This window comes from Anastrepha obliqua, chromosome 3 (assembly GCF_027943255.1).
Source record: "Anastrepha obliqua isolate idAnaObli1 chromosome 3, idAnaObli1_1.0, whole genome shotgun sequence".
Classification (NCBI taxonomy): domain Eukaryota; kingdom Metazoa; phylum Arthropoda; class Insecta; order Diptera; family Tephritidae; genus Anastrepha; species Anastrepha obliqua.
The window spans coordinates 137,475,981-137,503,971 of record NC_072894.1 but is presented as its reverse complement, the minus strand read 5'-3'; the positions used below and the strand labels follow the sequence as shown (position 1 = coordinate 137,503,971).

At 38.0% G+C, this 27,991-nt stretch overlaps 3 protein-coding genes across 8 annotated transcripts; all 3 read right to left on the bottom strand.

Annotated features, from left to right (window-relative positions):
* Positions 1–12: 12 nt before the first annotated feature.
* LOC129242253 (uncharacterized) lies at positions 13–13,509 on the bottom strand. The gene is made up of 10 exons (XM_054878811.1): positions 13,109–13,509; positions 12,919–13,011; positions 12,648–12,806; positions 11,281–11,536; positions 10,114–10,691; positions 8,195–10,043; positions 7,648–8,048; positions 6,873–7,570; positions 1,028–3,203; positions 13–903 (listed from the first exon to the last, which is right to left on the bottom strand). Exons 2-10 carry the CDS (start codon positions 12,970–12,972, stop codon positions 13–15), a joined length of 7,062 nt encoding a protein of 2,353 aa, XP_054734786.1. The 5' UTR covers positions 12,973–13,011; positions 13,109–13,509.
* Positions 13,510–14,567: 1,058 nt separating this feature from the next.
* On the bottom strand, positions 14,568–24,758 carry LOC129242303 (uncharacterized). Of its 6 annotated transcripts, none has more exons than XR_008582175.1 (5): positions 24,669–24,758; positions 16,344–16,409; positions 15,355–16,255; positions 14,682–14,860; positions 14,573–14,624 (listed from the first exon to the last, which is right to left on the bottom strand). XR_008582175.1 is itself a non-coding variant. In XM_054878872.1 (4 exons), exons 1-3 carry the CDS (start codon positions 24,681–24,683, stop codon positions 15,371–15,373), a joined length of 966 nt encoding a protein of 321 aa, XP_054734847.1. In that variant the 5' UTR covers positions 24,684–24,758; the 3' UTR covers positions 14,568–14,860; positions 15,355–15,370. The 6 variants fall into 6 exon arrangements, 4 of the variants coding, with proteins under 4 accessions (XP_054734847.1, XP_054734846.1, XP_054734848.1 ...); XR_008582174.1 differs by having other exon boundaries at positions 14,579–14,624; positions 14,679–14,860; XM_054878872.1 differs by having other exon boundaries at positions 14,568–14,860.
* Positions 24,759–24,780: 22 nt separating this feature from the next.
* On the bottom strand, positions 24,781–25,542 carry LOC129242304 (protein obstructor-E-like). Its single transcript, XM_054878876.1, has 2 exons — positions 24,997–25,542; positions 24,781–24,930 (listed from the first exon to the last, which is right to left on the bottom strand). The coding sequence occupies exons 1-2, from the start codon at positions 25,478–25,480 to the stop codon at positions 24,872–24,874; spliced, it is 543 nt and encodes a 180-aa protein (XP_054734851.1). The 5' UTR covers positions 25,481–25,542; the 3' UTR covers positions 24,781–24,871.
* Between the last annotated feature and the right edge of the window lie 2,449 nt (positions 25,543–27,991).

The following is a 27,991-nucleotide window of genomic DNA, read 5'->3' as shown; positions in this document are numbered from 1 at the left end:
TAGGTGTGAGCATTATGTGCTATAAAATCCTATTCCTACATCCGAGGTGAAGCGCAGTAAATCATGTTGCTGTACCGCAGCATTAATTGCGTCCTCCGTTACTTCAATAGCGGCAACAGTGGCGGCTGACAGGGGCACTGTAACATATGCACTACCACCACCGTTTGCGTCAATGCTACTCTGACCGGTTGTACTGCCCTTTGCACCATTACTTTCTACATCGGCGTCTGGATTTTCATTGTTCTCAAATTCAATTTCACGCCGCAAACAAATTTGTTTATCACGCTGCTGCTCCTCCTGGTGTTCCTCTGCAACAGCAATAGTAGTGTTGCTGCTGCTATTTGCTGAATTTTGATCAGCCTCAGCCAAGTCTTCGTCGTTATTATTTGTATTGCCACTGGCATTGGTCGACTGCTGTAGCTGTTTTTGTTGTTGTGACTGACGTTGTTGCACCTGATGCTGGTGGTTTTCCACCTTGTCGCATGCACGTGGCAATTCCAGGCAAGCTGTTGTTGCTCCGGCAATATCGCCAGTCCTTAACTCCTCGCGCCGCCTTTGGGCTTCCAAACGCGCACCCGGAAAGAGAGATTCCAAATAATTTTGATACCATTGCAGGAACTCGTCACGTTGCCGTGGAACGCTAAGCTTTTTAATTTTCATATAAAATTTCTTAGGCGAAATGTGTGGTGACGGAATGGTCTGTGACTTGCAGTTTGCAAGTGTGGGTGTAAAATTTTGTACCGCACTGGCGGTCAGTTTGGCGATCTCCACCAGAATTGTGTCGTTGATTTGGGTGTTGGCATGTGTTTGGTTGCAAATTCGCGTAATTATGGAGGCGATAAGGTCGGTGTAATGAGCCGGACGCATATTGTTGTCAGCCGAGTTGTTACCGACCGCAGATAGCTGCAATTAAAAGAAAGTGCAATTTGCAATTAACATAATTTTCTAAAATGAATTTTATAATTTTTTTGTGTGTTAATTTTTAGATTTTCTTCAAATGTAAACAATTTTCTTGCAACATACTAACCGGCAAAGTCTCTGCATCACCGCCCCCACCGCCTTTAGTTGCATTATCCAACTGGTTTTTGCGCTTCTTACCAACATTCGATGTTGATTTGTTGCCTTTATTAGACTCAACATGACTCAGCACATTTTGTCGCCAATTTCCTATGTTGCGTTCGGATTTTCCGTCATTGGCGGTGACTTTTTGTTGGCGTGCCCGACAAACATCCGCGGAGTCACCATTGGCAAAATTATTGTTTCCGGCGCTGTTATTATTGTAACATTCAAAGTCTTCCTCCGGTTGTTCGTTTTCTCTAGCTGGCCTAAGGCCCGACATGGGCACATTCGGGCTGTTTGCTAATTCCTCCGCTGTCGCTGCAGCTACAGCTGCTGCCGCATCTTCATTATCCGCTTTGTTGCTTTCAGTGTCCGCATTATTCGCGCCATATTCGTCTTCTTCTGCATTATCCTCAGCTGCAGTTTCTTGACGATTATTCGCCTGCGCATCAAATGCAGCCGACGCAGACACGTATTGATCATCTTCAGCCACGTGATCACCGTTTGACTCTTGTTTGATTTGATATGCATTTGCTGATGGCGCTGCAGTTGCATCAAAGTGGACTGGCGATGGGCCAACATTTTGTTGTTGGTGCTGCTGATGCAGACGCTGCTGCTGTTGATTGCCCATGCGCGCATTTAAATTAAATTTGCGTGTTGGGTCGCGCTGTAGCGAGGAAGCGCCTAATATTTCATTGGGCCCATCAATGGCGATGGTACGTGTAGTGCCTTTGGCACCAGTCAAACCGTTGCGAATTTGTGCTCCGCCCTGCTGGCAATTGCTCTCAGCCGACTCTTTTTCCAGTAACATGCGTTCGAGGCGGCGAAAAACGTCCTCCTTTATGGACTCGTAGAATTTTGTAGTAAACTTGTCATTTTTCAACGCATTAACCAGCAAATTACGTTTGATTTCCTCCGATGTGGTGTCGTCATCCTCATCAAGCAACATATCCACATGCGCATTCAGCTCGGTTTCCCCTTCCGCCTCAAGATCTGCATTCTCATTGTCAATATTTGGTGTATTGTTGCCGATTTCGTTGCCATCCATCAGCAGTGCCCCATTAGCGTTCGGCATGTATGGCGAACTGTAAGTGGTAGTATTGCCACCGGCCGTTGTGGACAACGCTGCTACAGCGTCGTCATTGTCGGCGATTATAGTGCGTAGCAACATATCGACACTTTCGCGATTGCGTAATTGCGCCTCGGCCGTGGCAACCGCTTCGCTGACTGTGGCTGGCAATAAGTCTAGATAACGCGCTTGAGTGAAGGCGGCCATATTGCGTATAGGCCGCAGCGTGGATTGGTCAAGCTGCTGTTGTGCACGTAATGCTAGTTGGTGTTGCGACAGCATGCGTTGGTGTTGTTGTTGTAGTGCCCTATTCGGGTTGTGATGCTCCATCGCTTCGGCGCCACGACAATTTGGTTTAGTCAACAGTTTGTTGCGTTGATAATGCGGACTGTTGCCGAAGTTGACATTCATGTTGCGCAACATGTTGCTGGAATTTGAGTTGCTGCTCAAGTGCGCATATGGCGCCGTCAAGTCGCTGTCAATAATGTTGTAGCCATCGTAAACCTCAATGCCACCAGTGTTAGCGTCACTGTTTGCATTAGCGCAGGCGGTGCCAGCAGTAGCGCCGTTAGTATGCGGTGGCCATGATTGATATAGGTTGTTGTGATTGGAATACAATGAATTTGTGAGTCCAAGTTGTTGTTGCTGCTGCTGATAGCTGTTGATATGAGACCGCTGCAAGGTGCGCAAATACTTGTTGTCACTCGCATTGCGTTCAAAATTTAGGTTGTTGCAACTGTTGCTATTGCTATCGGCTACCGCGCGGTATAGCGGTGCCTGAGTTTGCGCTGGCCGTTGTTGTTGCTGTTGCGCCGCTTCTTCCTGCTGTTGTTGCTGGCGCTGCAATTGTTGTAAGTTACTGGTTGTCAGGGCTGCTGCTGCTGGCAATCCAGTTGATGGGCGGTGGTGTGGCTGCGGTTGGGCGCGATAATGAGCTGGCGCTGGTGTCTCAAGCTGTTCAAGCAAGCGTTGCTGAAGATAATGCTGAGGTTGATGCTGTTGCTGATTTTGCTGATTTTGCTGCTCTTCATTACTCTTATTCGAATTAGTCGAAAGCAAGTTTTGCCGCGAATAGCTGAAGGTTAAACAAATATAAGAAGAAAGAAGCATTTGCAAAATGTTTGTTTTTGGTTAAATGGAATTAGCATTTGACAATAAAACGAAAAATAAACACAAACGCTTTAGCATAAATATAAGATTATTGGCAGCTTTAGCCAATAGCGAAGCTTTTTTCGTTATCGCCCATGCACGGTGCCACACTAAAGACTTTTGAAGATGGCAAAAGGTGCGTAGGAAAATTTTTACGCGAGACTAAAAGCTACTTTCAACTTAATTTTGGCATTGGGTGTGATTTGGACTTTTTCTATTCCTGAGAAAAATGAATACACTTTCGACTCAACAAATTTAACTCACTTGAGTCCTAAGTAAAACGCGACTCTTCAGCTCGCAAACTTATAAAAAAATTATACTACTTTAAAACGAAAAACTCGCTCGCGCGTTAAAATAAGATACATATGTATATGTAAATACATATAAAATATTATCAATACATACGAAGTACATTCCTCATCTTAAGAGTGCCGATATATTGCAAAAAACAAAAATCTAAGGTAAATGTACCGAAAATAACCTTAAATGTAAAAAAAATTATTATTTTCAAAATTATTTCATTTGAAGCTATTGGGAATTCGTATTGGGATATTCAATCATTCTTGAGTATTACATATAAGATTACAGATACATGGTGAAAAGAATTCAGAAGCTATGACCAATATTATACCGTTAACCGGCGGCCGCCGTAGCCGAATGGGTTGGTGCGTGATTACCATTCGGAATTCACAGAGAGAACGTTGGTTCGAATCTCGGTGAAACCAAAATTAATAAAAACATTTTTCTAATAGCGGTCGCCCATCGGCAGGCAATGGCAAACCTCCGAGTGTATTTCTGCCATGAAAAAGCTCCTCATAAAAATATCTGCCATTCGGAGTCGGCTTGAAACTGTAGGTCCCTCCATTTGTGGAACAACATCAAGACGCACACCACAAATAGGAGGAGGAGCTCGGCCAAACACCTAACTGAAGTGTAGGCGCCAATTATTTATTTATTTTTATACCGTTAACCGGCTCTCAACGAATTTAAAAGAATCAGCTGATTTGCTGACGTAATAGCGGATATGACGGCGGTTTGTTTACGACAAATTTGAGGCTGTGTTGATGATATATGAAAAAATAAACGCAGCCACTTTTCATATTACTTTATTGCCATCTGAACTGCTACCGACTCCCCGATGACATGGCAGGCGAAGTTACTCTCACAGTTTCGTTTCGGATGGCCAAACCTTGTAATCTACCATCCTTGTACAGATACATATATGATTATTGAACGCGCTTTCGAGCGGAAATTCGAAGGCATATTTTGAACTTTAAAATTTCCCAATAAGATACACTCGCTTCAGGTAAAAGAGGTTAGGGACATTTGCCGAAAATATTTCTATTTGTAAAATTGGAGGAAAATACGATTAGTTCGCTTTATGCAAGAAGATTTAATAAAATTTAAAAATGAAAAATGTGTGTAGTAAACACTATTTAATTTCGAATTCTTGTTGTGACTCTAGTCTTGCACCTCGGCAAACAATAGCGAGCATCCGAGAGCGATTCCACAGCCAGAAAGCATTGGCCTTTAACACAGTAGATACATTTCACTCTATGGGGGGGTTTTTCTAAAACCTGTGAATGTTGTACGAACCACTCTATAATATTATATGTTATTTAAAGTAGTACAGTAAATTTGCTTTCGTTTACAAAAAAAACATTGAATTATAGCATTGCCCTACACACCAGTGATCTCACTGAGGTGGAATACCCTGGCGTTTTGTAGATTTTCATCCCGCCATTTAACTCTTCGTTTGACACCTTTTTTAAAACCTTCGGTTGTGCACCCGGGTCTGGCCTTTTTTTCCTCCCGTTCGAGGATCATTTTTAAAAGGTTATATCCATAAATCGATAGTAAATCAAATTTTACTAATCTACCTGGACGCTCACATCGTTAACTATAATAGAAATATGTTAAATTCACGTCCAAAGTCGGGTACCCAACGGAGGGCTAAATAAAAGTAAAAAAGAAATTATAATTTTTATTATCACTCGGTCATTGGCTTTTAGGCAGTCACTTCTTTTTTCTTTGTTTCTACTTGTTCACTCCTCTCGGGAGCATAGGGCCTCGACAAGACTTGCCTTTCGTTGGTTTCGTTAATCTATTTGATTTGACAGGGTATGTGATTAGCCTGCCGCCTGCGGCCCTCTTCTAGGCTAGGAATATTTTCGTATGAATACTGCAGAAGTTGTAGGGACGAGGAAGAGGAAGAAACAGTAGAACACTTCCTCTGTAATTGTCCAGCCTTAGCTAGGAGTAGAGCAAGGTTGTTAGGAAAACTCTATTTTGACTCTCTTAAGGAACTATCCGGTGTTGGAACGCTTCATAAGAGCGTCTAAACGGTTCCATGATGAATAAATACTGAGGTTCCCGTGTTAGACAGTGGTACGACAACGGACCTACATGGTCTAAGTGAGTTGGCTATTCTAAGTCGGCTGCCCCAAAAACCTAACCTAACATGAGAATCACTTTTTGCTTTGTGGCTGTTGCAAAGCAGTCCTTGACCGGAATTAAATCCGAGACGTAAAACAAAGTTTCGGGGGAAAGTTAGCGTTTTCGTGGTTCTTTACAATGTCATTGTACTAAATGTCAAGTCTAAATCTAATTAAATTAACAAAGGCTGATAAAATGTCAAGTCTAAATTAAAATATTTTTAAATTAAAATATATAGTTTTATTGAAAAGTTAGTATTTGTTTTTTTTTGTTAGGTTTTTTTGGAAATATATTAAAATAAATTTAACTAATGGGTCTCAAAGGTGTATTAATGTAAGAAAAAATTAAAATTGTAAGCAAATACATTTTTATATTTGGTTAACTCAAAAGTGTAAAAGAGTTAGGTTAGGTTAGTTAAGCATAAATACTGCGAAAAGTTAAAAGTTGAAGTCCTCAAATGTGCAAGCAAACTTACCACACCTTCAGGTATTTTTTACGATACGAAAATGAAATATAAATGTATCCAAATGTGCTGCACATTCTTTTATTGAAATAATTGATAGATAATAAGTGAACTAAGTTTTATACAATAAAAAATGAGTAATAACAAAATATATAATTTGTGTTTAGAACTAATCAACAAACTAATAAGTGTCCAGCCGAAACCATTTTTTTTTTTTTCATTTCCAATAGCGGAAAATATTTGTTTGTGTAAATATGTATGGTATAGTGCATAGATAAAGGTTATGTGAGGAAAGAGAATGTAGAATGAATATCCATTGCAATGATTTTTTGTTGGTATTGCCAAGAGTGATGTATACACAAGTAATTTATGTAAAGTGGTATTTTGTAAGTGAATGTATACAATAAATAATAAACAATAAAAGCTAATGAGTTATTGTACAAGTCTTGCTACATACATATACAACTATGTGTACATGCGTGTGTAGATAGTCACTAATCATTAGGAACGCGGAAAGCGCCTTGAAAGTACCCAAATTATTGAAGAAGTAATAAAAAGAATTGCACCACAAAGTAGCGCTAACACCGCTAGTCATGTACTTGTACACAATCAAGTACGTACTCATCAAAGATATCAAACAACTGTAGTGTCAAGCGAATTGTTCGCATTTTTTCTACTTGAGTACATCGAAATTACCTTCGGAAATTGTCCCAATAATTGTTGGCACGATTACCAGGTGGAACTTGATTATTCAGCGTATTGCCGCCGCCAACGTTGATGTTACTATGCCCATGTTGTTGTTGTTGGAGCTGATGCTGTTGGTGCAAATTGTTGGCATAGTGATTTTGTGTACGCAAATTGGCGTTATTTTGATGTATTGCATTGTTGTGATGATGCATGAAAATCGGTCCTGGCCCAGCAGCACCTCCCTGCAATGGTGGTGATTGCGGCACTTCATTGTTGTAATGCGATTGTGCTTGACTGGGCGGTGGTGGTGCAGCGTTATTTAGTGTACTGTAAAGACCGTTAGTGCTGTTTGCTGTCGCAATGTTGCTGTGTTGTTGTGCTTCGCTGCTGAAGTTATAGCTGTTGGTAGCAGTTGCGCCACCTGCAGTCGTTATATGCCCACGCTGTTGACGCTGCTGATATTGTTGTTGCTGATGATGTTGATAGTTCGAGAATGCGCTACTGCGCGTGGCTGTCGGCAAGCCGGGCAAGAAGAGAGCGGGCTGTTCGGATTGTGCACGATTCGAGCTGCTCAAATACAGGTTGTTGGGTAAGGTCCCTGCAGTTAAGGTAGGCGGTGGCACAGATTCGGCGCGCATGGAGTAGGGCAAATCAGTGAGTGGCACAGAGTTGACGCCACCGGTTAACGCAAGTAAACGCTCCTGTAGCTGTAAAATGGTTGATAATCGTTTGATTATTAAGATAAACAAGAGATAAATTTTGATTCTTATGCGCTCCTACTTACCACATGTATTGTGTTATTGAGTGCATCAATTTCGCGCTGCTGATGCCACAACATCTGATTGCATTGGCACACTGAATTTATAAGCATTTGCTGAGTTTGCACAAACTGCTGCATTACAACTGGGTCTGCGGCTAGTTGCGCGGCAGCATTTGTGGAACTCGAAGTCGGTGTCGGTCCAGTAACAACAGGTGCGTTTGTAGCACTGTTCGCCGCGCTGCAAATGCAGTCACTATTCACGGCAGATGGTGGAAGCAAACCAACGGGAGCAAATGGTGCACCTGCACTATGAGTTGTTGTTGCCGAGGTCGGTTGTGATGCTGTGAGTTGTTGCGGCGGGACTGAGGCATTAAAACCATAGTAAAGCTGTGGATTCCAAGTGTTGGGCATTGGTGGCAGGGGTGCTAATATTAAAAAACATGGTATTAGATTTTGCTTACACTTTAAAAGCGAAACAACATGGAAATTGTTAAAAACTGAATGAACAAAATAATATAATTTTTTTTAATGGGAACATTTTTTTCATTTTATTTGCAATTCATAAACTTACGCCAACTACTACAAGGGCCCATGGCCGCCATTGGTGGTGGCATAGAGAATGCAGATTGCGAACTACCCGACTGTACGCTACCAGCTTCAAGTGAAGTACCCTCCTGTGTGGTATTGGTAGCGTTAGCTAGCGTAGAATGCCGACGGCCACCTGCAGTGGATGACGTTTGATTTGTGTCAAAGCTGTCTTCCTTCACCAGCGGCCCAACTGACAATCGTCGGCCTTGACTTGGACGTCCCTGTACAGATACTTTTGCTGATGCCGCGCCAGAAGCCTGCGAGTGTGCAGTCACAGCAGCCTTTGCTGCAGCGCGATGTTGCTGCGCCGGAGTGGACTGTTGTTGTGGTGCCGTGAAATATTGCCGTGCTGTTGAAGTAGCGTTCGAAGTGAGAAAATCCGAATCATTTAACTCTTCATCACCATCAGCTTCATCGTCGGCTTCGGAGACGGTATCACGGCGTCGGGATGCTTTATTAGTGGTTGGTTCTGGCTGTGCCGTGACATCATCTTGGTTTAAACGTTGACACAATAGTTCGAATTCCTTTTTCTTTGCCTCGTATTCCATTTTGAGTTGATCTCGATCATTTTCGGTATTTGTCGAAAGCGGTGGGGTCGGCGTGTCTAGATCGCGTTGTTTACGTGGCGTAGGTGTAGGGGTTAAACTGCTACGCTTTAATGCATCCTCACCAAGTTGTGCTGCAGCGGCAGCTTGTTGCTTACGCAGCACAATTTCCTCTTTCAATGCCTTGATCCGATCACGCTCGGCTTGCAAACTTTCAGCCTGTGCGCGTAAATCCGAAGTTACGTCGTTGATCATACGCATTTTACGAATAAGATACGAATCGTCACCGACGTCGTCAGCGCTGCTAGGATGATGAGCAGCCACTACAGAAACAGGTGTACAATCACGATCAAACGAAGCGCCTGACGAGCCTGTGGTACGCGATTGTGACCGAACTTCACGCGGTGGTGTTCGCCCAATATCCTTCACATCACGCGATGAGCGCGCTTCAATCATATTTACTGTTTCCATCATGTCTTTCAGACGTTGCAATTGCATGCGCATCGTCTCTATGTCAGCCACTTTCTGCTTTATAAGCATTGCAGTGGCAGCATTCTCCGCAGGATCGCCACTATCATCATCATCGTGTGTATTTCCAGAAGGTTGTGCTATGCTACCATTCGTCAGCTTTATGGGCACGCTACGCGTGTAAGTGACAGGCACAACACGTGCGGCATTCGACGGCGATTGCCCATGGTTATGCTTTACTTCATTTGTTGTTGGCTGTACATTATCAATAGCGTCCTCATTCTCCCTTGCACCTTGACCCACCCTACGTTCGGCAGTGCGATTGATATCCTGCAACTCGCTCACCAATGTACGCATATCATCACGTTGCGCACGCAAGGATTCCAGCTTACGCTGCAGCGCTTCCTGTTCGGCAAGTATTTCAGGGCCATCATCTCCGAGCAGATTGCTTAATTCGTTTTGATTTTGTATGAACGTGGTGAGATTCTTCATACGACCAACCAATGTTGCCATATCTGAGTGCACCTGATCGATGGATTCATATTGGGGAGTGTCCTCAGCATTATTCGAAGTGTTTCCTTGGTTTGCGTTAAAACTTAAAGCGCCTGCCTGTTGACGCAGATGCTCCATTTCACTCAAATGCTGCTTAGCGGCATTTTGCAAGCGCAAAAGTTGTTGCTGCTGCTCTTGCATATTTTGTATGTTGCGATTCGATGTCTCTAAACGTTGCTGCAGTTCATCAAAGCTTGGAGAGGTGTCTGGCGTGGGAGTTTCAACGCTATGCAACGACTGTATTGACTGCGCGCGATTGTCGCTCAACTATTATAAAAATGAAATGAAAAATAGTGAATATAAAATCATTTCACAAGTACATGCAATTTGTACAAACCTCACTTAAAGGGACATCTTCAAGACTGTTTGAATTTACCACAACGTCACGCTCCATGCTTTCGGGTTTATTTTCGTATACCATTAACACTTTTGGCAAAACTCGCTGTGCAGCTAAACTTGATGCGCTCGCAGTTGGTGTAACTTCCTCGTCCTGGTGCTTCAATCGCTGATTGAGGTTGGCAACTGATGGTTCGGTCAAGCTCAAAAAGTGTTTTATTAATTGCAAACGTTGTAGTAAAATAGACTCAACATTTACGCAGCCACCAACAACCGTTTGAGATGAATTTGTTGCAACAGCTGTGGTTATCGTTGGAGTGGCTGGTATTTGGGCTGTTGTTAGACTGACAGCCAAGTTTAAGAGATTTACAGGCAGTAAAGAATTATTATTCGCTTTAGTCAATTTCGCAAAAGTGTTTGACGCTGTTTTTGTAGTCGTAGGAGATTCGTTTAGCGATTTCTGTGTTTGTGCAAAGTGCTTTATTTCAGCGGGGATTTCGTATTTTACGGGACGTACAAAAGATTCCGATCCAGTTGTACTGCTAGGTGTTGTAGTGAATTGTTGCAAGAAAGATGATGCTAGGAAGGTGAATTGATATATGATTTTGTTTAAATTTAAAATTTTTCACTTATAATTTGGTGAAATATCTTACAGAATTTTAAAATTTATGCTTATTCGAAAAAAATATTAGTTTACGTAAATATTTATTTTTAGATTATAGACAATTTACTGGACAATGAGTCAGATCAAAAATACGAAAAAGAATTGTTTCATGCCTGTTGACCAAAACAAAAACAACCAAATGCGTAAACAAATTTCATACAAGATTTTCTACAAATTTAATTAGTGACGAAATTTCAAATTTTACATATGATGTCACATTTTCCAAATTTCATTTTATACAAATTATTAAAAAAACATATTACAAATAGTTCTAAACCACATGTATGTAGTTAAAAAATGTATCTGAAGCGAACAAATATTACGGAAAACTAAATTTAGATACTATTTTTAGAAATTCGCTGGTCGCTACTCGTGTTCGAAACCACATACAACATACCAAAAGGTAAGAAGGCAAATTATGAATTAGATGAATTGATTTATTGAATTAAATTAAAAATATGTATTCTACCAGTATTAGAGCTTTTGAGGCCGTCACAAACTTACTGTTTTTACTAATATTGAACTGTGATGCACCGGCACTTCCGTTAAGTTGGGTTAAACCTTCTTCTGGACTGTGTTGTCGTTTCCGCTGCACTTCCGCAGATGCTGCTCTTGAATTATTATTATCAATATTATTTTTACTAATATTTTGACTGTGTGCAGTATCAAATCCTGCTTCACCGGTTGCTATTACTGCTGTTTTAGCCGATTTCACATTTGCACCACCACTTATATGTTGATTCGCTGATACTACGTAATCCTTTAAATAGAGTGCAAAGCACAAAGCGGTCAAAAACGCACAGGTAATCGAAATCAAAAACACATTGAATGACTCAATTTTGAACGAAATACTATTGGTATATGTATGTGCAATGTGAGTTTTTGGCTATTTTCGAAAGTTCGACAATTCGATGAGAATGTATATGTAATTTTACACATGCATTATTCAATAAAAATAAATTGTTTCTATATCGATATCGTGAAGTTTCGCACTGTCGAATCGTCTAGACACGTTCGTGTCCAAAATGGTACTAAGTTGTGAGCAACTAAATGTTTTAGGGATAGGCAAATCTCTCATCTGACAATTTACGAAGATAGAACCAGCGGTCATTCCTCTGACTTGTTTATATTTTTGATACGTTCACACGAATGTAGAAATATAAGTGCATTTTTAATTACTGTAATATTTTTACTTTCATGAAAGAAAGCGTGGGTGTAAGCTATTTTTGATATATTCATTCATATCCGAATTTTTGTTTATAACTAATAACTTTGGCAATTTGGTGTGCTCAAGTAGGAAATAATTTTCATTAATATGCCTAAGGGCTTACTAGAAGAGTATAATACACTACAATTCAGGAACCCATTAGATACTTATTAAAATGGGGCAATGAAGCTATTGGTAGTAAACCATAGCAATCTTTTTAATTTTCTAGTTACATGTAAGGCATTAAAAAACTCATATGTATTTATTTTGAGAGTATACTCCCCCCCGTAATTCCCAACAGAGGTTCCTATAACACGTAAACTGTTTTTGTTGGACCTGAAATGGCATAACCGCTAGATAAATAATCTTTTAGTCGTATATGAATTCTGGTTGTTCAGCTAGCTTACACGCAATTGCATTAAATCTCTACTACTTGAGTGGCTCTATAAGTGCCGGTAAAAATTATTCGCCATCGAAATAGCTTAGCTCTTATACGAACAAAGCCTTTTCTTGCATCTTCTTAAAATGCAATTCTCATATCGATTTGGTCATATCGTATTCATTAAAGACAATATTGGTAAAATTCTTAAATTTGGCACCCATTGGTGAACTGATTTATTTTGTGGTGTGTATTCATATGTATAAACTCAGCATACAAACTTACGTTATTACTAGTTATCTGTCTACGAGCACCAGACGTTGACGTTGTCACTGTTGCTCCGCCTCCCCAGCCAGGACCAGTGGCAAGGCAGTAACGCAATGTGGATCTATATGGTCTTTTGTGAGGTTGTTGTTGCATTGGCGTCTGCTGTTTACTCGTTTGCTGTAAACATATAAACACTATTCGATTATCAGTTTTTCAAAGGCATAATAATAGTGTATGTCTGCAGTGTGGGGGTTAAAGTTCTGCCCTAAATAAAAGCATACGCACTTACAATCTCTGTTTGTTTTATAGGCTGAGCAGTAGTCACGTTTCGTACTGGTGCCATACCCTTCTATTGTCCTGCAATTTTATTGTGCTAGTAAATCTACGTACATGAAAGAGATTTTTCACAAGTTAGTAAACAACTTTACAAATATGCATATTGAGCAAATTAGGAAATTATCCTTTGACTCATTAATTACCTTGGTTGCAAATTCTTGCCGTCACTTTCCAAATCGTTTTTGTTATGTTGTTCATTTATTGATGACCTTCTATGTCTGCACTATTTCCTATCAAATTGGTAGTTAATATTCCTGAATTTTTAAATATATAATTACATATAACATTGATTTATCAAATGTAATCTTTATACAGAATTTTCTGACGCAAAACAATTTTTATAATCGATTTGAAAATTCACTTCAAGCATTTGATTAACACACTCTCACAATATGAATTTTGGTTTATTTCATTTTCCTACTCAATTTGTTCTGTCGCTCTCCGTTTTTTAATAATTGAACATCTTGCCATATCTATAATAATTGCATTTGCATTCTGCAATTTTAAAGCGAATTATTGCTGCTTTTCAAGCAATGTGCAATCAATTGTCATTTTCACATTGACTGTCAAGCAGAAATAAACATTCTCAAAGAAACTATTCACAATAGATTTCAGCAGCTATGCTGACAGCTGTCAGCAGTTGTTGGCCAAGAAGTGTGTATAATGCAAGAATGGTAAAGTGCAGTAATGCAAAGACTGAAGTGGACAAAAATATCGTAACCTTGCCATGGCTAGATTATATGCATGTATAAATGTAAGAGACTTCGTTTATCTAGAATCCAGCATTAACACCGATAACAATGTCAGCCTTGAAATCCAATTCAATAATCTCTCTTCCCACAAGTGTTACTTTAGACTAAGTAGGCAATTGAGTAATAAAGTCTTCTGTCGAACAAAACTAACAGTCTACAAGGTTCTCATCATGCCCGTCCTAACGTATGGCGCAGAAACTTGGACGATGACAATATTCGATCAGGCGTCCCTTAGAGTGTTTAAAAGAAAGATTCTACAGAAAATGTTTGGGCACTTGCACGTTGGTGACGGCGAGAATCGTAGGCGATGGAAGAATGAGCTGTATGAGCTTTACGAGAACAAAGACAGATTGCAGCGATTAAGGATCCAGCGGCTTCATTGGCTAGGTCATGTCGTCCAGCTGGTGGTAGCAAAGGAAGAGGAAGGACTCCTCTACGTTGAAAAGATCAGGTGGAAAATGACTTGGTGTGTCCAACTGGCGCCGGTTAGCACGAGAAAAAAGCGATATACATTTAAAAGTAGTAGGAGTTGGAAAACATATTATTGCAATTTACACGCGTTTGTAATTTTCGAAAGGATTTCATTATGTACATACTTCAGCCGTATGTAACTATTAGCTACGCGCTCGGAACGTTGAGAGTTGCTCAAAATTCGCTTTCATTCAGCTGGAAAAAGCGAAAGAACGGGACGCAAAGTCAGCATTTAGTATTGGCGGTTTCGTAGGTTTTTAAATTCCAATTTAAGTAGAATTTATTATATAGATAAAAGTCCCAAAGCCATCACAAAATTATTCATTTTGTATTTATAAATGATGAAACAAAACAAATTAAAATTTGAAAACAAACAATTTAGGCTATCAAACAAACTCGCACAGTGTAGCTGCAGTTTTCCTAAATTGAGTTCGTCCTGGAAAGTGTGAAATATTAGCTAAGGAACTAAAATTTGAACGAACTTGCACACCACCTAAATCGATGAAAGTTGTTTGGTTGTTGACTTCAATCCAGCGTTATATTATATTTAGCCGCTTCATGGTGTTTTCCCATAATTTATGGCATAAATACATGTCTACACCACTTTTCCAAGTCAGTTAAACATTTATTTTGTGGCTTCGTTAGTTAGCTTAGACCATCCGGGGTGATAGTCTGAAAAGAGAAATTTTCACAATTTACCTAACCAATCTAGATCTTTTGATAAATTCATTCAGCTGCTACAACTGCAGCAATCCCAATATCAAATTCAATCACCCTAAATCATATAGACCTTTGAAGAAGTGGTTACCAAGAAGTCAGAACTATTAATCAAAATACAGGAAGCAATGAGTAGAGGAGACTGCTCTAAAGTGCTGTGAACCTGATAAACATAAGATCAGATTGGTCCAATGGCCTGTCTATATGTCATGTAGTAAATATATTCTCGGGGAGTAGTAAGCCATAGAAAGCTCCCAGTTCTTTGTTTGTTCAGTGCTGACGAGGCATATTTTCATTATAAACAAATTTTTAACATTTGTGTTCAAGTCACACTTAGGTAGTTCATATTATAATCGTATTCGATATGATTTAACAAAAACTCTGGATCTCTGAGATCTTAAATTGGGATCATGTAATTAAAACAAAACACACATTTTCAAAAGGCTTACTTTGACTAACAACATTTTATGACTGACGTTTTCGGCGCAAAAGATCTTCCTTGAGCGCACGCAAACGATCACGTTCGGCTCGCAAATCGTCTGCTTGACTACGTAGATCTGCTGTAAAATCACTAAACATATTCATCATGGCCGAGAGAAGCTCCTCGTTGGCTGCTTCTGATGATGGTGCATAGGCGTTAAGCGTTTGTTCGTCGTCATTGATCGTATTTTCGTTCTTCGTTGGGTCAACTTGTTTATTGACTCCCTCTTCGCTTGGCTTAATATTTGGCTGAGTAATTGTGGTGCTAGTGACTTGCGGAGACTGCACGTCTGACAAACTATCCGCAATGAGTAATTTATGCAATGAATTTTCCAACGCAGTTGTAACAGAATTATTTGGTATAGCCTTTGAGGTGATATGCTCCTCTATCATATCAGTGGTGTTCATTATGTTCTGGACTCGCTTAAAACGTGCTTTTAATTGCGCAATCTCAGCCAACTTTTTCTGTAAATACTCAGCAGTTTCTGGATCTTCATCGTCTTCATCGTTATCGGCGGCGTTTGGTAGCGCAGCGGGATTTGTAGTTTCTGTATTGTTTGCGCTCGTATTTAAATCGGTTGTTGTTTGTTCCACAGCTTCAATTGATGTTGCTGGGTTAGTGTTTTCTTGCTCCACATCGTTCAAATCGACATGCTCTGAGGCAACCGTTTGATTGCTTGTACTCGTAGTACTTTCGTCTGCGGTGTTTATAACTGATCTACCGCTGCGATGATCAGCCACATGCCCGTATTGCTGTTCATTCAAATGACTCAATGCGGCAGCCCGTTGTCGCAGTATTTCCATTTCTTGTAGCAATTGTCGATGTTCCTCTTGCATCTCTTGCAACTGACGTTGAGAGGCGAGCAGACGCTGGAAAAATCGAGATCAGTTTATGGTTTTTATGACATGCAAACATACATTTTCCTGAACAGGTATTTATTGGAAAATAAATATTTACCTCACCAAGCACTAAATTCTCCTGAGAAGGCGGCTTATTGAGTTCGTTTACCATTTTAATGTTTACCTAAAAAAATTATTATACACATATAAAATTGATTTAGTTTAAATAAACCATAATACAGATTAAATTTAATTGATTTTCAAAAATGAGCTGACTAACAAAATGTGTAAAGTAATTTAATTTGAATTATGCGAAATTTATACCTACATCTATGTACATAAAAGCATTTTATATATTCGACGAATGTATAAAAAAGGGTGATACGCAAATATTATTTAGGCGAATGGGAAAACTTATAAATTGGAAGCAAATAAAACATTCAGTGCTTTTATTTATTTACCCTTGATTAAAACAAGGGGCTAGTTATGCTTATTATTGTCAACATAAACAATAGAGAGTTTTAGATAACTAGTTAACTCTCTTTGTGAAAAATTTCACTTTCTCGTCTCCAAATACATAATTGATTATTTTAAACAAATAGTATGCAGGTTAGGTTGCAGTGGTAGTCGGACTGTGCGACACGGGAACTCATTTATTTTTCTTCATGAAATCATTTTGTGGCTCTTATAAAGCGCAAGATTGGTCTGATCCCCATGCCGGACAGCTCCGTAAAAGTATTGAAAAAGTATCTACCTAGAAAACCTGCTCTAATTTTAGCTAAGGCTGGACAATTGCAAAGGCAGTGCTCAACTGTTTCTTCCTCTTCATTCCATTTACAGCTTCTACAATATTCATCTTTTTTTTTAATTGTGGTTAAATTATTTCTCAGATGGAAGAAGGACAATGACTTCTCCTTCGATTCATGGATTCATGGCCGAGCTCGAAGGTGATGAGAAATAATTGTTTCCAACATTTATTGCTTCATGTTAACAGTAAAACAAAAAAATATTGGAAAAGCGAATCACGTTCACGGGAAAACGAATGTTAAGCTATTTATTTGATATTTTTTATAAAATCATATCATTTAATTTTTATAATTTAACAAAAGCATCATATTATTAATTGAATTAAATTTTTAGCACACACTTACAAAAAGTACTACGCTGCATTTGTTCTTCACTTCTGCTCTTGTTCTCTTCTACACTTTTATACTTTTTTCTAATTGCCTGTAATTGCACAAGATTTCACACTTCCACACCCTGTATGCAAATGCATAAAAACATTTCACGAACAACCAATGCTAAAAATAGTTAACATTTATTTTCATGTGATTGCACAAAAGCTAATTTACATTTTTGCAAGTACCTAATAATACCTTCAAAATTATAACATACTTATATTTACTTGGCAGAAAGATAAAACTAATGTCACTTACAAAGAAATTATCGCTTCTATATTAGAGAATGTCCAACCAATGTCAAACTGTATCGCTAATTCAAAAACGTCCAAAAATCGAAGAGACTTCGCACACGATTACCGACTCAAGCAGCTCAATGGGAACTGATTCGAAAGATTTTCAGCGGTTTTTCCGAAAAGTTAAGATACATCGACGCTCTGTTTTGGGAAAAACAAAGAGAATAACAAAGAATATGCGGAAAAATGTATGTTTGTGCGGCTGTATGTGTATGCAGGTGTGTTTTAGCCTCTATATAGTCAGTGGTGCGCGCGAGGAGTGCTCTCGCTAATATGTATACATATACGCAAATGTATATACAAGTATACATACATGAATATAGCCACTAGATAAATACTCTGTGGAAAAACGATTTTTTTTTAAACAAGGTCCCCATTTCTTTCTTTTAATAATTGTATCGGAAATAAAGTCTCATTTATCATCTCAAAGTTATTGAATATGCGTTAAATTTAACAGAGCGCTTTGGTGAGAATAATTGCGATTATCTAGTGAAAGTGGCTATTTATTAAAAAAACACTCATACTCGTACGACTCCTATTTTACATACATAAACCGTGATGTATTATAAATTTTTTTACATATGAGGGGGGTTCAATGAGTACCGGTGTTAGAAATGAAGACACCAATTTAAGAAAAACAATTTTATTTTTCAACATAATCCTCTTTTAGAAAGATGCACTACTCCCAACGCATCGACCATTTTTTAACCCCTCCAAAAAATAGGATTTATCGAACTCTCCAAAATACACCTCTATCTCGATGATCCCTTCCTCGTTTGAACTAAACTTTGAAAAAAAAACTTTCCTCGTTTGAAAAAACAGCATCTCCTTTTTCGCCAAATGCGGCCGTGTCTGATTCAATTTTTTGTGAAAGCGGTCCAATAACTCACTGTAGTATTGTATATTGTTCTTCCTTTTTCTAAAAAATTCATGAGATGACGCCATTGTCATCCCAAAAAATCGTCGCCATGACCTTTCCGGCCGACGGGACTGTCTTCCTCTTCTTTGAGGCAATTTCACCGGAAGAAATCCATTGTTTTGATTGTTGCTTACTTTCTGGTGTGTAATTATTTATCCAGGTTTCATCAACGGTAATAACTCGACGCAAAAATTCCTTCGGATCTCGCTTAAATTGCTCCAAACACTCTTCGAAGTTAAAAGCCACATCCGCTTGTTATTGCTTGTTAGCAATCACGGCACCAATCGTGCCTACAATTTTTTCATCGCCAACTTATCATGTAAAATAAGTTAAAATTGTATCGGTATATGTCGGACGTGTTTTTCTAATCGCTCTGTATTTTTGCTATACAAAAGTTATTTCGACATAATATAAAATGGCATTTTAGTGTAAATATCAAAAATTAAAAGACAGTGACTTTAAGCTATATTTATTATAGTCTGAACTAAATTCAAATTAGTGTAAATAAAAAACTAAATAAAAAACAAGTCAAATATGCCGTGTGTATGTGGACAAAAAGTTGATCGTCCTCAACCGAAAGTGCAGTGTGCTGAATGTCAAGAGTTCTTTCACCTTGATTGTGTTGGTTTACTACAGGCAGATGTGGATTTCTTGCTCTCATCTGATAAACCGTATCTCTGCAAGACCTGCTCTGCTGATAGACGCTCTTCCATTAGGTGTCAAACTTTATCAGTACTTTCGACCGAAACAAAAAATAAAAATCAGGATGATACAAATGTGCACAATAATGAGCAACAAATTACATTGCTTGTTGTTGTTAAAGAACTAGCTGCGCTTAGAACGGAAAACTCTCGCATACTATCTGCTGTAAATGCTCTGCGTGAAGAAAAAAAACAAACAATGCAAAAATCAGATGATCTTCTTGCAGAAATTCGCTCATTGCATTCTAAGCTTGAAGCAAAAGATGTCGCTCTCTCCACATTAACAACTGAGTTAATAAATCTCAAAAGCATTGTTGCGAACTCTGCTAGCGTTCTCGGTAGTGGAAAGTCAAAACATGCGAGCTCCTTGCTCTCTCCTCTTTCTGCTCGTTGCCCGCCTACTGACCATGAAAACAATGCGCTGAACTCTGCTGCTACGTCTAAGCCTGCGTCGCAAACATCTGCTTTGCATGGTTCTGCCGTCGCTAAGGAAAAGAAAGCTAAGACTACATCTAAGACGGCTGCTGCTACTATTACTGCACCTGCAAAAGTTACCTTTGCTTCTGTTGCTGCTTCATCTCAGGTCTCTGCGACTTCTGTTTTAAATGCTGCTACTGAATCTGTGCCCGCAATACGACAGACATCCCAGTGGGAAATCGTAACAAAAAGTAGTAGAAGGAAATTTAATAAGCCTATTGTGATTGGTTCCAATAACAATAAAGAGCTACAAGTGGTCCCAATATTTAAATGGCTACACTTGTCATCATTCTCGCCCAATGTCAAAGAAACTGATATTTTGACTTATGTGTCGAAGCATGCTGAAATTGAAACTAAGTCTTTGGTATGCTATAAACTTGTTAAAAAAGATACGGAATTAAATACACTTAGAAAAATTAATTTTAAATTGGGGGTATCAGAATGCTCTTTTGAAAAGGTGCTCAATGCGGACATATGGCCAAAGAGTGTAAAAATCCGACCTTTTCATTTTTTTCAAAAAAACGATTCACCAACGCATCAGCAATAAAAAATTGTGCTCTCAATAATGGCCAAAAAAATTTAAAAATGTACTTTCAAAATGTTTCTGGATTGAGAACTAAATCTAAACAACTTTTAGTGTTTAGTTCACACATGGACTATGATATTTTTGTTCTCATCGAGACATGGTTAAATGAGAACTTTTTCGATAATGAGTTTTTTGATCCAAATTTATACCATGTCTATCGTAAAGACCGTGATGTCGAGAAAACTGGTCTCTGCAGAGGTGGAGGGGTTTTAATAGCTGTTCAACGGAAGTATAGCTCATCACTAGTATCTCTGAAAAACAATGATACACTCCTGGATCAGCTGTGTGTCTCTGTGCATGGTGCTTCAAATATATTGATTTGTGCGTCATATATTCCTCCGTCAAGTATTGATACACTGTATAAAGCACATGTGGATAATGTTTTAGCTCTAACCTCAAATAACGGCAACTTTTGTGTTCTTGGGGACTTCAATCTGAGTAATATTGAATGGTCTAGTTTAGATGATAGTACTGCATTATGTCCAAACAATGTTAGTAGTACATCTGAAATTTATTTGATTGATAATTTTTTAAGTTTTGGACTGGTTCAGATAAATAATTTCTCAAATAGTCTTTCTCGAATTCTTGATCTCATTTTCATTAATGACAATATAAATTTTTCTTTATTAGAATGTGTAGACCCTCTGTCTACTCCTGGTCTGCATCATGTACCACTTGTCCTTCATATAGAATTCTATGAGTTTAATGATTTTTATTTTGAGAATCTGACTACCAATTTTTGTTTTAAAAACTTTGATTTTAATATAATTAATTCAGCAGTTGATATTATAGATTGGGATTCTTTATTTACTGGGGTTGAAGTTGCCAATTGTTATGATATTTTCAAGCATAATATTAATGATATCTGTAAAAATAATATACCAGTGATAAATAGGACTAGTTATAGAGTACCGTGGCATACCAAGGAACTGAGAAAACTAAAAAATTTGAGAAACAAATATTTCAAAAAGTTTAAGTTTTCTCATTCCATCACAGATAAAGATAAATATCTACATTTCTCTAGAGAACTTAAATCTTTGGATAGCGACTTAAAGCGAAACTATATTCTCAAGTTCGAATCGGACATTAAATCAAATCCTAGTTCCTTCTGGCGTTATGTTAGATCCAGGAAATCATGCTCAAGTATTCCTTCGGTTGTCTTCTATAACGAAACTCAAGCACATACTTCTACAGATGCAGCCAATCTTTTCGCAGATTTTTTTTGTTCAAATTTTCAAGTAAACTCTGATATAATTGATGAGTTTCATTCGAGCATGAATTCCTCAATCAATATTGGCTCGTTAACTTTTACGCTTTCTGATATCGAAGATGGAATTCGGCAACTCAAAACATCAACAAAATCTGATGTAGATGGGCTATCTTCGTATCCTCTTAAAAACTGCTCTGCAATTGCCTATCCACTTCTGTTAATGTTTAATAAATCCCTTGATCGAGGAGAATTCATAGATGCCTGGAAAGTAACAACCATTAATCCAGTATTCAAAAGTGGAAATAAAAACAATATTGCTAATTATAGACCAATTGCCAAATTATCCACGGTTTCAAAATTATTTGAATTAATAGTGAAAGATAAAATCTATTTCGTAGTTAGTCGTTATATTTCAGTAGACCAACACGGCTTCATGAAAGGTAGATCTACTGTTTCAAATCTTGCTGTGTTCTCTGAATACTGTATATCATCGTTTAAAAAAAAAAACTCAAGTTGATGCTGTTTACACAGACTTTTCAAAAGCATTTGATAAGGTTAATCACAGGGTTTTAATTTCCAAATTGAGTGCTATAGGATTCCATTCCACTCTTTTAAAATGGATTAAATCCTATCTCTCCTCTCGGAAATGTGTTGTTAATGTTGATGGTGCGTCATCTATTTCTTTTATTGCGTCCTCTGGTGTACCTCAGGGAAGTATACTGGGTCCCTTACTTTTTATACTTTTTATTAATGACATTTCCAGTTGTTTTAATAACGCAAATTTTCTCTTGTATGCCGATGATTTAAAGATATACTCGAGGATTGCAAGTACAGTGGACTCTTTAAACCTTCAATCTGATCTAGATAACGTTGATTCTTGGTGTAAAAGAAATAAGTTAGATTTAAATATATGCAAGTGTTTTTACATTTCTTATTCTAAATCTTGTTCTCTTATACCCACTTCCTACCACATTTGTGGTTCTAGCTTATCTCATCAAAGTGAAACTACTGATCTTGGTGTGGTATTTGATTCTAAATTCTCTTTTCAAAAACATTTAAATCACACTATTTCAAAGTCTTATTCCGTACTTGCGTTTATTCGACGTTTTAGTTCAGACTTTGTTGATCCATATACTCTAAAGTTGTTGTATACGTCTCTGGTGCGTTCCAAGTTGGAATATGCCGTCTTTATTTGGAGACCATATTATGCTTGTCATATTAGTAGGCTTGAACGTGTCCAGAAAGCCTTTGTGCGTTATGCATTGCGTTCTTTAAATTTCACTGATCCAAGTCCATCCTATAAAAGTCGGTGCTTGCTTATAAATCTAAAATCACTAGATATTAGAAGGACCATTCTCTCCATTACTTTCCTCTTCGATTTGATAAATGGGGTTATTGACTCCCCATCGCTACTCGAGAAAATCTATTTCAATATTCCTCAGCGAAGTTTACGGAATCATGATTTTTTCTGGTTAGGGATGGCAAGAACTAATTATGCGTCCAATGCTCCGATTTCTAGAACTCTGGGCGATTTTAATTCGCTTCCAAATCATACTGGCCTGGATTTCTGCTCCACAAAGAATCACTTCAAATTGGTTCTAAATGAATTGTTGAACTAAATTCTTAGTATTAATCTAATCTTCTTCTGTAAATTATAAAAAATGTATATTCTTTTTCTTTCACTCATTATAATTGAAACTAGTTAATTATAAGTTTAATTTTACTTTGATTAATTTATTTAGCATTAATCTGTTTTCATAGTCTGTAAGAAACACTGTATTTTTAGACTATTAATTAATTAAATAAATAAATAAAATATTAATTGCCATTCCGGCCGACACACCTATGGCCTTTCTTACTTCACACACTTTCGTTCGTCGATCAGCGAGAATCATGTCGTGGACCTTTTGAGAAAAACGCGTGTTCGCCCACGTTTAAATTCATTGATCCAATATCTAATTATGGTCATAGATGGCAAAGCGTTTCCATAGACAGCATCCAACATTGTTTTTATCCCCTCGCATTTTCCCCATCCAAAAACAAAAAGGGAATTACCGAACGATAGTGCTCTTTCCATCTTAGCGAAAATCTCGAAACAAGTCTTACTCGAATAGCTGTCAAATCCAAACTAACCATCAATCAGTCTGAAACTTGTTAATGTGCTAATACCAACTTCCCTCAGGAAAGCCTTCTGTCAATAAACACGGGTACTTACAACATAAAAAGAGCTAATAAAGAAGGAAGGAGAATACTTTGCTGACCATTAAGGAAGATTTCATCGTGGACTTTTGACAAAAAGAATAAAGTTAAATAAATATTTTAGCTCAATCATGGAAAAAATAATAACTGAATTAAACTTTTGCTAAGATAAAAGCCAAATATATTATGCATTGCGTTTGAAATTAGGATTTTAATGCTTAATAGGAGGAAAGGGTTAAGGGGTTATATACAGTTAGAATTTTCGATTTTTCGAAAAATCGATTTTTTTTCTTAAGGTACATATATTAAAGAATACACGCAGGAAATTTAATATTGTTCCGGTGAATATGTTCGAAGTTACACGCAAATTTGAAAAGGCGTTTCAGAGTGCTTGAAAGTGCTTTTCAAACTTTAAACACGTTTTTCTCAAAATGGTGTTTTCAAAGTCGGTGACCAACATTACTCGAAAACGGCTAAACCGATTAGTCTCAAATTTTAATACAAGCTTCTTAAATATATTTTTTAGTAATTAGTCGAAGATATTTTCTCACCGATAAATACTTTTTATTTTATAAACAATTTAAGGCCGAAATTTTGGTCAAAAATCGATTTATTGTTTTCTTGAGAAACCGCCAATTAGTCAAAAAAATTTATTTTGCTTATTCCTTCGTTTACTACTAGATGTAAAATTACTTTAACGAAATCTATTTGGTTTTTTAATTTCAAATGATCCAGTTCAGAGATATAGTGGTCACCGCAAAACGTCTTTTTTGAGAGGAGCTCCTGGAGGTCAGCTGTAGTTCGTTTCCAAATAAATATTTTTACTAATATTAAGTCTTAAAATACAGTTAAACTTTGACATTTTAAACCTGCTTACCAAATTATTGTACATTATGAAAAATTGTGTTCAGTTAAAGTGAACGTGCAGCATTTTCTGGTGTACGACAAGTTTCCATTTTAGCATCGTAAACAAGTCCGGGGGTGCATTCCAATAAAACACCCATTCCATTCAAACAGTAATAGTACTTGGCTGGATCGCGATGCGCAATTAAATTAGCACCATCAACAGGGCAGTCGATGTCAGCGCGCCTGTGTGGCATCTTCGAATAGGGCATGATGTTGCGCGCAGCAACAGTTATCTGTGAATTAAGCAGGCTATAACACAATATTCTCACTATGAACGCTCAGAAACTTATGTATAATACATTGCACTTGACATTTCTTTGGGAAATCACAACAATTACACGATTTATTGAATTGCAAACCATTGGAACAATTCTGAGCATAGGCGTTACCATCCATACAAATGAAGTACTTATCACATACCGCCTTGCTGGTGAGGAATGTAATATTGTTCGGATCATTGAATATGCTGCACATATTGTCCACGCAGTCCACATATTGTGGGAAATCGCAACGATCTGTTTCGGCATTGTACTGCAAACCATCACAGCACTCGCGTACGATCGCAGAAGGTGCATTGGTGCAGTTGGGCAGGCATTTAGCCACATCCGGGTAAGTACAGCTTTGATCCTTGGCGTCGAAATGGTAGCCGGAGTTGCAATGTTGCTCTATAGGTTGACCGCTCATGCAAATATAGTATTTGGAGCAGTTGCCGAGGTAGGGCAAGAATACCCTATCACTGACGCCATTGCAGATGTTCACTGACGTAAGGCTGGCCCAAAGCATGCCGAAAGTGGTGCATTTCACTAAAATTTTTAACAATTTTTATTATGTAAAACAATTTAACACTGTATATTTTTTTAAATTTGTATTTTTTGCAATAATGTGAATAAATATAACTAAATAGTTAATATTTAAAATATAAACACTAAAAACATAAATAAATTTAAAAATTCCACTTACTTGTCTTTTTGCTATGACTTTTTGTTGTCTTTGACATTGTATCCACGAAACTCTTCGAGTGATTTTTAATTAATTACTTTTTGGATATTTTATAGTTTCGCCAAACCAATTTAGTACGCACTTTTTTATTTTTACATCTAAAATATTACTCATTTTCATCATCAATTTCGGAAAACAACGATACATATGTATGTAACATTTATCAGAAAACAAATCTGGTAAACATACATATTTACATACTTTCTGTGATAGTAGTACACCCATAGCAATTGAAAAATTACAAAAACCGCATCAAGTAAATAAAAAATTGAAAATTTCTTTAACTAATAAAAAGATTGTGTTACATATACATACACACATACAAATATGTATATTAGTTCATCGTCCTGTAGAAAGAGTTTTTAGCGTTAATGAGCATGTCTAGCACACTCGTCGAGAGTTTCGCCAGTCCTAGACTGCTTATATAAACGAGTACTAATCTTATTAATAATATTAAGACGCACGCCACAAATAGGAGAAGCTCGACCAAACAGAAGTGTACACGCCAATTATTTATTTAACTCTAATCTTATTTTTACCAGTAAAATTTACTCACTCCACTACACTTCACTCCACTTCACTCCATTTTTGAAATTAAACAATAATTTCATACATATGTATATTTGCGGGTTTATATTTTGCGGCCAATAATAAAAACACAATAAAATAGTAATCAAAATGACTTTATTGATTTTAAAAATATTCTCCTTGGATGTCAATATACTTACTTCTATATTCTCTTGAACCAATTTTCCAAGCACTTTTGCCACGCAGAAGTGGATATCTCCAAAACGAGCTGTTTAGATGGCTATTGAACAGCTCCTTCAGGCATTGAAAAACGATGATGATTGGTCTTCGGCAATTGGTTTTTCTTAATTCTTCGAAAACGTCTGGCAAACCAAACTAAACGGCGGTTGCCGTAGCCGAACCATTCGGAAATATACAGTTTCGAATATCTGTGCATGAAATGTCAAACGATAGAAAAAGTGTTTTCTAATAGCGATCGCCCCTCGGAAGAATGACAAAGCTCAGAGTGTATTTCTGCCATGAAAAAGCTCTTCATAAAAAAAATATGCCATTCGAAGCCGGCTTAAAACTGTAGGTCCCTGTATTTGGGGAACAACATCAAGACGCACCCCAATAGGAGGAAGAGCTCGGCCAAACACCTAACAGAAGTAAACACGCTAGTTATTTATTTATTTTATATTTTATAATACCTGAGATTTCGGGAAACATTAAAAAGTTCACCGGGGAAAATTTACATAGCAGTATTAATTGAAATGAAGAGCCAGATATTTTTTGTGAGGAATTCGTTCATGACAGAAATCCACTCGGAGATTTGCCATTATCTGCCGAGGGACGACCACTATTAGAAAAAAACTGTTTCTATCATTTTGGTTTCCATGCAGGGATATTCAAATCTGTACTCTTCTGAATAGTAGTCACGTATCAACCCATTCGGCTACGACGGGCGCGACTTGCCATACATCGCGCTTAATTGATTTATTGCAATATTAAAGGGAAGGTGGAAGGGACATTTTCCGTCGGTATTAAACCAAATCTTGGCCCTCACATTTGCTGACGGTTTAGTTCCGCTTAACAACACCACTCGAATAAGAACCAATTTTCCCAGTGTCAACGAAGTAAAAGCCACTAACGAAATAAAAGCAGCAATGCAGTCGGGATCGATGGCATTCCTGTTGAATTCTTTACGGGGTGCGATTTTGCTGCAGAATTGCTTGACCCTCTCATCAGCAAAGCCTGGGATAACGAAAGTTTTCGACTGAATGGACTGATGGCATTATTATCAAAATCCCAAAAAAGGAGACCTTAGATATTGTGGTAATTGGCGAGGTATCTGCGCACTGCCCGTGGTATTTTAGATTGTGGCAAATGTCATCCTGCATTGCTTAAGGGATAACCACAGTCGACTGCGTCCAAGCTGGTTTTCCGAGCAGGATCCTCTTGTACTGACCATATAAACGCTGTTAGAAATATTATTGAACAATGCACAGAGTTCCGAACTGTCCTGAATATGGTGTTCGTCGATTTTAAAAAATCTTTTGACGGCGTGCACAGAGATTGTCTGTGGGTTGCTCTACGCCATCGAGGCGTTCTCGAAAGAATCATTTCAATAATTGAACGGCTAAATGCCGTGTGCTGCAAAAGGGTAAGCTATCGGAGCAATTCGAAGTTCGAAGAGGAGTTCGCCAGAAATGCATTCTATCGCCCATGTTATTCCTCTTAGTAAGGAAGCGTCCTCGAAGCAGCCTTAAGCCGTCTTCACAAAAGCGG

Bases quoted from the DNA above. Each gene is read 5' to 3' on its own strand.
- LOC129242253 (XM_054878811.1), bottom strand. From the start codon at position 12,972: ATGGCACCAGTACGAAACGTGACTACTGCTCAGCCTATAAAACAAACA. The intron at 12,807-12,918 runs GTAAGTGCGTAT...ATATGTTTACAG, and splicing joins CTATAAAACAAACAGAGATT to CAAACGAGTAAACAGCAGAC. The intron at 8,049-8,194 runs GTAAGTTTATGA...TTTTAATATTAG, and splicing joins GGGCCCTTGTAGTAGTTGGC to CACCCCTGCCACCAATGCCC.
- LOC129242303 (XM_054878872.1), bottom strand. The intron at 16,256-16,343 runs GTAAATATTTAT...CGATTTTTCCAG, and splicing joins AGAATTTAGTGCTTGGTGAG to CGTCTGCTCGCCTCTCAACG.
- LOC129242304 (XM_054878876.1), bottom strand. From the start codon at position 25,480: ATGCTTTGGGCCAGCCTTACGTCAGTGAACATCTGCAATGGCGTCAGT. The intron at 24,931-24,996 runs GTATTATACATA...CTTAATTCACAG, and splicing joins AAAGAAATGTCAAGTGCAAT to ATAACTGTTGCTGCGCGCAA.